The sequence below is a fragment of the Heliangelus exortis genome, chromosome 2 (genome assembly GCF_036169615.1).
Source record: "Heliangelus exortis chromosome 2, bHelExo1.hap1, whole genome shotgun sequence".
Taxonomy (NCBI): domain Eukaryota; kingdom Metazoa; phylum Chordata; class Aves; order Apodiformes; family Trochilidae; genus Heliangelus; species Heliangelus exortis.
Window position 1 is genome coordinate 33,149,886 of NC_092423.1, and position 12,990 is coordinate 33,162,875.

At 36.5% G+C, this 12,990-nt stretch overlaps 1 protein-coding gene across 1 annotated transcript in view; it reads left to right on the forward strand.

The window, feature by feature from the left end:
- The window catches only part of NEK10 (NIMA related kinase 10), a 77,827-nt gene extending 68,992 nt beyond the window's left edge, over positions 1-8,835 (forward strand). Inside the window, 1 exon segment of the mRNA XM_071735470.1 lies at positions 7,696-8,835. Coding sequence (XP_071591571.1) covers positions 7,696-7,753 — 58 coding nt within the window. The 3' untranslated portion in view covers positions 7,754-8,835.
- The last annotated feature ends 4,155 nt before the right edge of the window (positions 8,836-12,990 follow it).

Below are 12,990 nucleotides of genomic sequence, written 5' to 3' on the forward strand. Positions count from 1 at the left end.
GATGACTGTTTCCATGACCCTGATACATGGTGTGTCATGATAGATGGAAAGGAAGTAATCTATGTGGGACATATTAGCTAATCTAAGCAGGGGTTTTTTGGCCACATCTGTTTTCCTCACTTTGATGATAGAGTAATACAAGTTTGGTAGCATTTTCCTCACCTTTTTCCCATATAAAATGGTGGTTGAATAAAGTCTTAATTTAAATAAAGTATATTTTATTATAATACTCTACTGTTACAAGGTTGAAAAGATGAAGCTGAAGTATTTTGTAAGATCTTTGAGTACAGCACAACAAGCAGAAAAAGTGGTTGTGAGCACAAAAGTTCGAAGGATAAAAAAAAAATTAATGGTGTTTGAAACTAGACAAATGCCTTGTCCTAGAGATGGTCTGTCTTTCTTGCAGGAAGTTTTTGGGGAACACAAGCAAGAAAATGCATGAAGAATAATATCCTTACAGTCCACAATATAAGCTTAGCATTTCTCGTTCTTTTTATCAGTGTATCCCAGAATATCATCTGGGATATTCTTTATTGCAAAATATTCATTACTTCCACCAAGTATATTTGTTCCTTGTCTTTGCAGTAATCAGCCTTTTAAAGCCTGGGATATTGCAGTTAGGTTTTCTAAAACAGATAAGCAAAAATGTGCTTCCTCCCTAACCAATATCAATATTAAGAGGTTTTAAGAATTTACAGTTCCTGATGGTTCAGTGATATTCTTCAATTCCATATTATCTCTCCAATCTTTTTTGTATGGATAGACTTCAGCTTGTTTCAAATATTGTTTCAAAGTTTCAAATATTGGTCTGAATATTTTTATAGGCTTCTCTTTAAACTGGAATTCCAGCCAACAAGAGTCTTGCAGCTGACAGCTGTAAATATTGAAAAACCATGATTCAGCAGTCCCAATATAAAATAATAATTCACTCTTTAAAATTTCAGGATATATTGGAATCATGTTTACAAATCACATTTGCAGACATGAGGACGAATAAACTTTTTATAAGTATTATCAGGCATTTTAAATTTTTTTACAATCTCCCAAGATCTGGAGTAGTAGAAAAAATATTGCACAACTTGTAGAAACAAACAAACAAACAAACAAACACGACCAACCTCCCCTTCAAAAAAACCAATACCAACAACAACAAACAAAAAACAAAAAACAAAACAAAACAAAACAAAACAAAAAAAAACAAAAAAAAAACGCAAAACCCCCAAAAAGCCTCATTTTCAACATCAGGATCTAGCAATTCTTATTATAAATGTATACATGTGTTGAAGTTGTAAAGGCATTTACCTCACAAATAGACTGGCAAAAAGCAACTTACAAAATTAACTATAATGATGCAGCTGTGTGCTCAATATAGACTTGAGTATTTTACACAAACTCCTATAAAAATAAGTTATTTATTAACGGAGACCATAGAATATCTCCAGTTGAAAGGACCCATAAAGATCATTGAGTCAACTCCCTATTTCTTGCAGAACTATTTAAACCTAAGCCATTTGACTCAGAGCATTATCCAGACACCTTCAACTTGCTTGTTGCTTGGACCACTTCCCTGGAAAGCCTCTTCAAGTGACAGACCACACTCTGAGAGAGGAACTTTTTCCCAATGACCAGTTTGAATTTTCCCTGACTCAGCTTCATTCCATTGCTTTGTGTCCTAGTGCCTTAATCACTGAATGTAAAGGATGCTTAAAGTATGTTTGTGTTTGCAATATGTAACAGGAATCCCACAAGGATGTACGTGAGAGTAACTGCTGTAAAATATTTAACATTCTGCTTTTCCTGATTTATTCAGGACTACTTATTTTTCTGCTGTGCTGGAATTGGCTAGGGAGTAGTTGTTCTGTAGAATCTCAAGTTAATTTTCTACATTTTAAAAAATTTTTAACTTAGAGGAGACATGAGTATATTCTTCATAGCTGCACAGGATGACAACACAGCATAAGGCATTATTCTCTATGCTGTTTGTCCTGCAGAAGGTAACAGGGTAAAGATAAAGAAGTTTCCACACATGCATAAATCCTGGAGATGGCCAGTGAATACTCAGTATCATTCTTCACACTGGGGGGGTGTGCTGTTTATTTGATTTTCCTAGGAGCACAGGAAAATTGGAAGACACATCGTGTTTCCCCTGAGTCATGCAACTTGAGCAGTGCTGATAATATGTTGACCACAACAAAGTGCTGATTTTTGCTTTGTTCAGGGGACTTGTAGCAAAGACAAAGTTCATTTTGGAGCAGATGAAAGGAATGAGATCTTGTAGGCATGAATCTCCTTAGAAGTTTAGAAGTATAATGTCTAGATTTGGTTTTTTTTCTTCTTGCTTAGAATTGTTAATGTGCAGGTGTAACAGCTATTGTTGTAGACTTTCACCAGCTGCACTGCATTTGTGTCACCCTAGCATGTCCTGAATTTAGCTGGCAAATGCAAAATAGCCATTCTGCAACCCAGATGATGATCTGTTGCCAGCAACAATATGGACCTTTGATTTTTCACTATGCTTTTGAATCCTATTACTGCAGTGATGCATAGTTATGTTTGGCTCCCCTGTCACTATTACATTACTTCTTTTCCAGATAGGTTCTATTCTCAAATAATTTACTATTTTTCTCTCTTCCAGCAAACTGACAGACCATACTTTACCCTTGGCTGTCAAAACCCTGTCACTATTTTCAGAGGACTTGCCATATTTTCTAAAGTATGCCTTGCTCAATGCCATTCAGAGCTTTCAAGCTTAAGCAAGTTTGTTCTCTTTTGGTTTTTTTTTTTTAATTCTCATACTCTCTCCAAATAGCCAAACAGTCCAGTTTTAGTAGCTGTCCAGCACTGAATGATTAATTTGGCTAAAAGACCTGCATCATTAGGTTTTGCCTCAAACTCTTCAAACAGCTTAAGCAAGCTAGAAAGACAAATCACTTTTCAAGCTGCACTGCAAGTCACTTCTCAGTGTTCACCATTATCTGGTTTTGTTCCACCAAGCAAAGTGATTTGCAGCCCTCAGAGGGACATACTGTCAGCTATTCTTTTAGCTAAAACTGTTTTGAGCCTTGCTCTGCTTCCTCTCTTTTATACACAGTGAACCATTTCAGAAGGAACTGCTCATTTTCCAGTGTAAGTTCCACACATCCTGGAATCCCCTCCTTAGAAAACTATTTGGAGAAAAGCTTTAGAAGAAGTGCTAGGACTAATGAATATCTTCATCTTGTTTGCTTTAGGGGATTGCACCTATTTTTCAACTTCCTTAGCTTCTTTTAAAAGCTTTTAGTTTAGATTGAGATTTTAATTTTCTTAGATGGGAAGGTAAAATGATGCAGCATTTGTGGGGCTTTCACAGTGGAAACAGAACGATGGTGTTTCTAGGAGGAAACAAATTGCCTCCCTTCTGTCTGTAACAAGTTTCCAGCCATTCTAATGGAGATGGGAAAAATGGGAAAAAAAAGTACTCCTACTGCTCAAAAGTCCTCAGAACACACAAACTTGATTTGTGAAGCTGTAAATTTTAAAAGATGTTTCTTCATTTTATGGCCAGATTTCTTCATCATTTCTGACCAAGTTAACTTGACAGTATCTCTTCCATATGTTGTAAGGCTAAGAGGTGAATTCTGGTTTGGAACAAAGAATTCCACAGTTGCTATGCAATGACATGAGACATGTACTATTGCTAAAAGAGCTATTAAATGCAGAATGAACAGCTAGATAGCATATATCATAATAAGGCAACCTCCTACCACATAATGGAGCACACTTTATAGAGAAAACATTGATTTTTTTTTTTTTTTTTCCCGTGTTTTCTACTTTTTTGGGATTTCTGTGCATTGTCTTTCTTTCCCATCACTGTTGCCACTTGCTGTGCTCCCAAATTCCAGGAAGATGTGACAGAAAACCAAACTTTAGGTGAGGTGATGTGAAAATTGCAGTAGGATGAACACACCGTCTAAAGGGTTAAAAATTATGCAGACAACTTGACTGGGTGATGGAAGAAACATGAATACTTCAGAAACTGAGACAGCTTCATGAGAAAAATGTCATGCTTCCCCCTCCCCTTTTCATTATAATAGTAATTACTATCTCAATACCAGTCATTTCATGGGGATTAATGACCAGCTGAGCATAATGACCCTCAGCTTTATCTTGAATAATCAACTTGTGCCCATTTATCACAAATCTCCTGAAATTACTCCGCAATCCAATTGTATTACTTATTTATACAGAAATTTGGTAAACATGCATTAAAAAAACCAGCCTGCAATGTTCCAAAATTACTCTATACATATCCATTGTGCCACACTCTCTTTTTTCTATTCAATTTACCATTATACTGCACAAGAGGCGAGCTCCTTGTTCTTTGTGAGCCTATGTATGAACAGGACAATGAATACTAGCTTCAAATTTCCATCATGCTTTTTTAATATTGAAGTAGACGTGTAATACTCAAAATTGGCTCAGAAATCTATTTTTGATAAATTGTGTTAACAGATGTAATCCAAGCAGAAACTCAGTTATATGAGAGAAGATTTGTTGTAAACAAAAATAGCAGTGATCAGAGACAGGAGCTATGCTCAGCTGAGTTCCATTCCTCCGTTGTGGTTTAGCCCCAGTAGTCAGCCCCACACAGCCACTCACTCACTGCTCTGCTGTGGGAGAGGGGGGAAATCAGAAGAGCAAAAGTGAAAAAGCTCCTGGCTTGTGATAAAGACAGTTTAATAGGTAAAGCAAAAGCTGCACCTGCACATACAAGCAAAGCAAAATTAGGAATTTGCCTTCTATTTCATGTCAGGAGGCAGATGCTTAACCATTTTCAGAAAAGCAAGGCTTCATCATGCCAACAGTTACTTGAGGAGAAGACGAGTGCCATAACTCCAAACATCATTCCCCTTCCTTCTTCTTCCCCCAGCCTTTGATGCTGACCATGACTTGTAAGGTGTGGAATATCAATCTGGTCAGCTGGGGTCAGCTCTGTCACCTCCCAGCTTCCTTCTGCACCCCCAGCTTACTTGCTGGTGGGCTGGAGTGAGGAGCAGAAAAGGCCTGAACTTTGCATAACAACCTTTCAGCAGTAATGAAAATATCCCTTTGTTATCAACACTGTTTTTTGCACAAATCCAAAGCATATCCCCGTGCCAGCTACTATGAAGAAAATTAACTCCATCCCATCCAAAACCTATATAAGCTCGTATGACCAGAGGTCTATTTATGAGAGAAATTTTGTTTCAGCATTAGTTTTGTAGGGAAAAAAAATGGTTGCAATGCAAATAAGAATAGAAGGAAACAGTCATCAAAATCAAGTGCATATATTGACTTGTTGTCACTTTTAATTTTCATAACTTTGTTCAATTCAGTCTCTTTGATTGTTACTGGATTTCTAGAATTAGAGAAGCAAAAATTCCTGTAGTCATCTATTTTATGAAGAGGAAAACTGTAAAGTCTGGCTCTAATAATAGCTACACATTTTAAAGTACTTAATTAATAGCTCAAGTTATTATTCACAGAGGGATAATATAGCTCAAGAATCTGAATTTTGCCTCTTAGAGGCAGCCCTCATTTGTATTGAGTCAATGTTACATGAGTACATTGTTTGAAAATACAAATGCATTAATGGAGCTTCTTGTAGCTGCATATTTATACCATATTTGTTCTTTTACATTAATGCACCTCTTTAATTGTATTGCATGACTAATGGATTCAAATTTGTCTTTAACTTAGTTATGTTATTTTTTTTAAAATGTTTTGGAGCAGTGCTTCTGGAATCTAAAGTGGATTTTTTGACTTAGTGATATCTAGGTGATTTAAGACACTATGCTACTTTTTATTCCATTCTGGCACCACTTCCTGATAATGTTGCCCAATGTTTTCTGATAATTGTTTTCTTCTTCCAAAAGGTTGTCCATGTTGATTCTTACTTCTTACATCTCAAACACACAAAAGAACATTGTTTTGGCCAAAAATGTTGTCATACCAGCAATCTGTTGATTTATACTTCTCCCCAAGGAAGTAAAAAAGTTTTCCAAAGCTCAGCAGGTTTTTTTTTTCCCCCCTAAATATCCATTGCTGCAAGAGTCTTTGATCTCCTCATCTGCAGTTCTGAAGGCTCTCAACTGAGGGTTTGTGTGGCCCTGTAATCATGCAGCCCTATTCCAACAGACCAACATTCATTACCTCTTTTGGGTTAGCTGTCTTTCCACTAAGAGGCAATATTGGGCTACCTTGCGTGAATCATAGATTCTACAGAAATTAGAAAAGCAGGAGTAACATGAAAATGCAGGGTAGCAATCATCCTGGCTTCAATTTCATCCACCTCCTAGGGCTGATCCTTGACTGATCCTTGTCACATTGATGAATGCAGTGTTCCAATGACACTGAAATGGGTGGCCAAATGACAGGTCAAAAGACAGCTGCTGGATGGAGTTCACCATTGCACATGGTAATAGCCACACTGCAACTTTTCGTGCTTACTAGAGGCATAATTTTTACTGAATTGTTATAGATAGACTCACCACGATTTGCTGTACTCAAAAGATACACGTGCAAAGATTCCCTGCTAATGGTAAAGTTAGGGCTCTGGAGAAATAATGATTTATGATCTAGAGAAAATGTATGTCTTAGATCCTAGGGTATTAGTAGCTTTTCATGCCAAAATCAGATGGCCAAGTCTGGAAAACTCACTGCTAACTGGATTTTTAGAGAATAGCTGGAATGTTTGGATTACTTCAGGGATGGCCAGTAATCTAATGACACACAAAAAGGATTTCCATTGTCTGATATTACAATACCATGAACAAACCCCCACTTTGGGTAGTAAATCAGTCTTGGTTTAGGCTTCTTTTTTTTTTCTGTGAATCAGAACAGTAGGAACTGCAGCAGAATAATTGTTTATAGAGCTAGCAGGCAGCATCAAGACTAATAGATTTGACTAGTATCAGGGCTGATGGGTATAAAAGACTTAGATGTAGAACCTGGGTGTAATTCATGAAACTGCATTGTGTAGAAGTGGTCCAGGGATCCATCTGGTGCAAGTACCAAAATAATCTGATCATGTGATAGAACTAGGATTGACAAAAAAACTTCTCACCTCACTCAACTGAAGATTCTCTTTAGCAATAACAAATAAGGAAAGGTGCATTTCAGCTCTTGTTGGAAAGCATCAAGGAGCACCTGGCCTCAGTCTTGGTGGATTGGTAGGTACCAAACTTTACTAAAGTTCAGCCATGAATAAGCAAACGTAAGTGGAAATTCCTGAAGTCCACACTGTCTGTAGCAAAAGTGCATGTTTATGAAGCTGTCTGTCAGCATGTGGACTGTGAGAATGAGTGTTTTCAACACTAGGCAGATGGCTCTGATCCCTTGCAGAGATCACATGTCCTCAGCTCTCAGACTTTTTTATATGAGCTTCCCATCTTTGAGTAGAAGCATCTGTCACCACAGACTTGTTTGGCTGAGATAAGGTGGGTTTGCTCTTGTAGTTCTGAAGCAAGTCTTCCAGTTTAGGGAAAAGATTTGAGACCAACTTCTGTGTGTCTGAGATGTCTGCTTGGCCAGAGTTCTTTTATAAAGCATGGATAAAGTCTGTCAAGTAATGTTAAATGCTTAAACTGCAAAGATTGATCCCACACATTGTAACTGTGAGTAGTGGGGAATTCTTACTTCCAGTATATACTAACTACTGATTTTTTTCCCTGACAGGTATCTCTACTACCCAAGGGGAACAAAGAACTGTCCAGCAAAAGAAGAGAACTTGTAATTATAAACAAAATGCTCAGAACTGTTACTGAGTCAACGTGCCCTTACTTCAGCTTAGGCTGTCAGCTTACCAAAGGGGCAAGCTTTGCTCATGAAATACCATCCAGATGGAATTCCTGTGTGGGACAGCTTGAAGACACCTTGTGTTATTTCAGGATGATACTGCTAACTTTATCTTTGTTTACAGCATGAGCACTTTACAGGAAAAAATGCTTCCATGAGAGATGCTTCCAGACTTTTACATTAGGAGTAAAACTCAAATCCCAACAGTACATATCTTCTATTTTTGTAATTTTTAAAAATTATTTGCTGCATTGTCACGCTTTCTGGAATGATAGTTGTAATATGACAAAACAGAAAATGTATGTAGGTTCACAGACCCAGGATTAGAAAGAGATTAAATATTATCAGTATGATTTTAATAGTTACATGGAACTTCTTCACTTACATTAGGATGGTAGAAAATTCTAATACTGGTCTGACATGTCTATAGGCATTATTTGCAACTGGTTTAGCTCCTGAAAGTATTGTTATTTTAAAAACAGATGGGTTTACTGCTATTTCAAAATTTGTGTGTATTATAGGTCTATCTTTAGTAAGACATTGTATAGATCTGTATATATAAATGTGGTACACTTATATACATTTTATCTACACAGTCATTTACTCTTTATCAGACTAAGTAAATAAATGCTTTGCTGCTAATCAAAATTATAGTACTTAAAAACACTCTGAATTTCAGTATTTTTTCACTGTGTATTATGTGGAAATAAAAATGTCTCACTGCAGTAGCAGAAAAGCTATTTTTTGCCTAGGGTTTAGTAAGGAGTACTTGTTAAGTACAAAGGGTTTTCTCTGCAGTTGATACAGTGACAATGATAACTGCTGAAAATAACCAGATTGCACTTGGAGCATATAGCTCTACTAACTGTTGAAAATTAGTAATATTATGGTAATCACATGTTTACTCATAGATAATTTGATGCAGATATATTTTGTATACAGTTCATAGGGTGCCAAATGTTTGTTTGGGTTTTTTTTAGCCAGAGCTTTGTTTGCAACTATCAATAGCTAAGTGGCATTTATTTCCTAACGATTCAAGTGTATTATTTCACTTATAACTTTTCACTTCAACATCCTGAATTGTGAAGTGGTGAAAAGGGGCCCAATGGGCAATGTAAATAACAGCAACAATAATAAAAATTAGCAATATATCTTCTTTTCTTATATATCTAATGCAGAAAGTTATCAGGAGCTATCTGGCCTTCTATACAGAGGAAGAGCAGTGATGTCAAAGATCTGCTAAGGGTCAAGACATAATACATAAGGTACCACCAGCAGGTAGCTACAGATTCCACCACAAATCACCATAGATTATGCATTTCCTGCAAGGTTCTCACTGAGAAACAATTCCTACTCTAGTTCAGAGTGTTAGTTTTGCTCTGCTAGAATGAAGAAAGGGAACACAGTATGGTTAGATCTGATGGATTATAAAGTAAATCCACACTACACATGGTGGCCAATGGAACTGATTACGCTGATATTTTACAAAAAAAAGACATCATTTAAGTAAATAATATTCTGGTCCTACTCAAATTGCATATGAATTTTCAATAATTTTCTATTAAAATCGTGTAAAGTCAATCTACTTAAGGTAAGCTATTTTAATATATTTTTAAGGAAATGTTTTGTAACTTTAAATTGTCAGAGTACAATGAGTGCCTTAGGAATAATTTGGATCTTATTTCAACCATGTTTTGAAGTGTTTTTGTCTATATTTTGTCTGGATTTGTGTGATAATATAGTGGTCATTCATACTCGATGAGTTTATTTTTGTTGGAAAATAGAGTGTAACTAGTTACTCATATTGTGTTTCTCTTAATACATTTTTCATGCTGTTACCTTTGAAGCAAATTTCATGCTTGTTTCTGTGACTATGAGAAGTGGAATACTAGCTGATGGCCAGCAGAGGAGAGCAGACTTCTGTCAAGTAGCTAAGATGAGAGGCAGATCGATGGCATGTACAGCTACAAAGTCAGTGGTCTTCTCTGTTTCTTTCCTATGTTCACTGGGATTTATTTCTTTTGCCCCTTCCTGGCAACTGAACGGACATGCTGGCTGTTGTAGGAAAGAGCTGATGCATTTTACATGCCGGGCAAATAACTACCACAGGATTTATAATCTAAGATGTTAAGTATTTTATGGCACTAGTACAGAGGTGCACTCCACTGAGATCGGAGTCCATCGTGTTTCCCACTGTATGAACACTAACAAGAGCCACTTCTGCCATGAATAATTTCTGTATGGTTAAAATCTGTATAGTTACTATAGATAAAGTGTATTTAGGGAAACACAGAAACCCAAAAATAAGTTGCCCAATGTAATACAGCAAGTTAGAGAATGGGACTTACACCTCCAGAGTTCCAGTCTAGTGCATAACTGTTATCCTTCAAGGTGTGTATCCTCTTTTCTCCCGTGCTTGTACTCTTTATTATAACCTGTGCAAATATCAGAAAAAAATATAGCTGTAATTATTAGCTAGCTGAAAAAGATTCCACAAAATTTGGTACTAACACTGTTACTAACACTATACTAAACTACAGCTGAGTTTTGATTATTTGTGTCAGTCTAAACTGTGACATGTTGGCCTCTTTGCTTGGCTGCAGTGAAGTACCTGTAGCGTGTAGTTTTGTCTTTTATTACTCATACTTACACCTACTTTTATGGTCATTTGATTACAAGTACTTCCTCAGGAGAATGCACTGTATTTTCTGTAGCCTGATTTATATAAGCTTTGCTCTATCTGAATAGTTTCCCAGTCTCCTGCCATATCCCCAAATAATCAAATATTGACATTGGGCCAAATCATTAGTTTTATTCCATAAGGGAATCTACAGTCACAGAATATTGTATTTAAAGACTACATTTCTTAGAGTTTCTGTAACTTAGAGAATTTTATTGCCTGATTATTGGTATTTCAAATAAAAAAAATTGACAGCTAGTTGATGAATTTATGGAATTATGTTAATTAAAGAAGAAAGGCCAAAAATATTCCTTGCTAAAAGCAAGAAAGCTTCTAGCATTTACTTCTGTTAACTGAATAATATATACAGCTTTAGCATCTATGAATTCTGTCTTGCTTTTGTGAAAAAGTGGTAGTTCTGAATGACTGCATTTCAGGAGACGTGAAATAGGAAACCATTTCAGAACGTTTGGTTTTGACTGCATGAATTTGCCATGCATTTGAATTTAAAAACTTCTCAACTGAAGGTTTCATCATTCAATTTGTCTAGGTAACCAACTGCAACTGGAAAAAAGGTCCTCTAATTAGTTTTGTTTCTTGACTTTGAAAGAAGATAAATGATATAAATACTCTCTGTTCAACTGTTCTCAACAGGAAGTGGTGAGAATTGTAATGACAAAACTACTAATTTTAAAATACTTGACTTTTATGTCCTCAGATTTCCTACCAGACCAAAACCTTGCATCTAATGTGTTTTTCCTTCCATATTGTCCAGTGTCATATTTTGACATATCCTCTTTCTTTGCCAGCATTTCTGTGTTTGTAATTTCACCATCAGAGCATGTTCCCTGACTTAAGATGTAACTAAATCAGTTTTGTTCAAATTTAAACTTACTGAATCTTCAGTACTGTCTTTTGTTTGCCTCCATCTCCGTTGGTGCAATGTAAACAAATATAGTGTCAGGAGTTGGCCTCAGCAGTAGTCAGGAATCAGTAATCCACTACACACAAAATCTTGCTTACAGACAAAGAGAAAAATTTTGTATATGTGTGTTTTATATATTTATATGATGTATTCCCCTTATTTTTTAAGGTAGTGTATATAAAATCTTACCAGTCTAATTCAAGAATAATTATTAGTCTAAATCTGTTGCAAAAAATGAAAAAATAATAATGCAGTCAAAATTGTTTTTCCAACACTTCTTAGCTTTTCCTCATCTGGGGGCTGTGCTCACCCTTTCAGTGTTCCAGGATCAGTGGTTTTGTTCTTGTGGAGGTGTTACCATGAGTTGTCAGCATTGAGTGTCCTGTGCTGTAAGGATTAGGATGTTCATATCGATGTTTCCTTCTTCCTCACTCCAGGATCCACTGCTTGGGATGATTTTTATGCATATAATAACACACTTTTACATCTTTGCAGCTCCATGATATATCTGCATTTTTAATATAGGGTACATTTTACATGTAGTGGATACTCTTTTTTTTTTTTTTTTTTTTTTTTTTTTTCTCTCTCTCAGCTACTTCTAAACACAGTTTTGTCCAGGTCTGCATTTCATTACTCACCAGAGTTGAAAAGTTCATAGTCACCAGTAACAAGTCTATGCATCATTTCTTATCATCCCATATTCTATACTGCATCCTATAACTCCACTTCTCAAGGCCTCTGCTATTGGACCAGGACTGTATCTCTTCACCATAATGTCTGAGTCATAAGTCTCTCATTCTGCAGAGTAACTTTTTACTGCTATTTATAGAAAACTATGGTTGTACTATACAAAGCCAAACAAAGGTAAAAGAAATGAAAGTTACACAACTGGTCAGTTACAGGAACTGCAAACACAGCCACAGCAAGTGAAACAAAGCTGCAGGAATGTCAAGATGCTCAGACAGAGCAAAGCTGACAAGCCCTTGCAAAGATTGCTTGTTACAGCTACCTGAAAGGAGGTTATAGGGAGGTGGGTGCTGGCCTCTCCTCTCAAGTAAAGCAGAGGAAATGGCCTGAACTTACACTAGGGGTGGTTTAAACCAGATTTGAGGAAAAATTTCTTTACTGAGAAAGGAGTTAGGGCTGCCCAGGGAGGTGGCGGAGTCACCATCCCTGGAAGCATTTAAAAACTGTGTAGATGAGATGCTTCAGGACATGCTTTAGTTGGTGATACAGATACTGAGATACATATAAATATTTATATTGTTTGTTTATTTTTTTTATTCGGGGTGGTGTTAACAGTTGGTCACAGTGACCTTAAAGGTTTTTTCCAGCTGTGACAATTCTGTGATTCTGTGAAATTCAGTACAAAGCTTATGGCTTGTTAGCATTGGTTCTGCTGCATCACAGAGCTATGTGATTACAGCTTTCAGAACTTCTCAGATTTTATTGACTTTTGCTCCTAAAGCCCGTGGGCTGCGCTTCATGCACTCAAAAGATGTCACACAGTGGCAATATTCCTATGTGTCTGAAAGGAGGCCTTGTTGCTAAAATGTGATCACTACTTGTC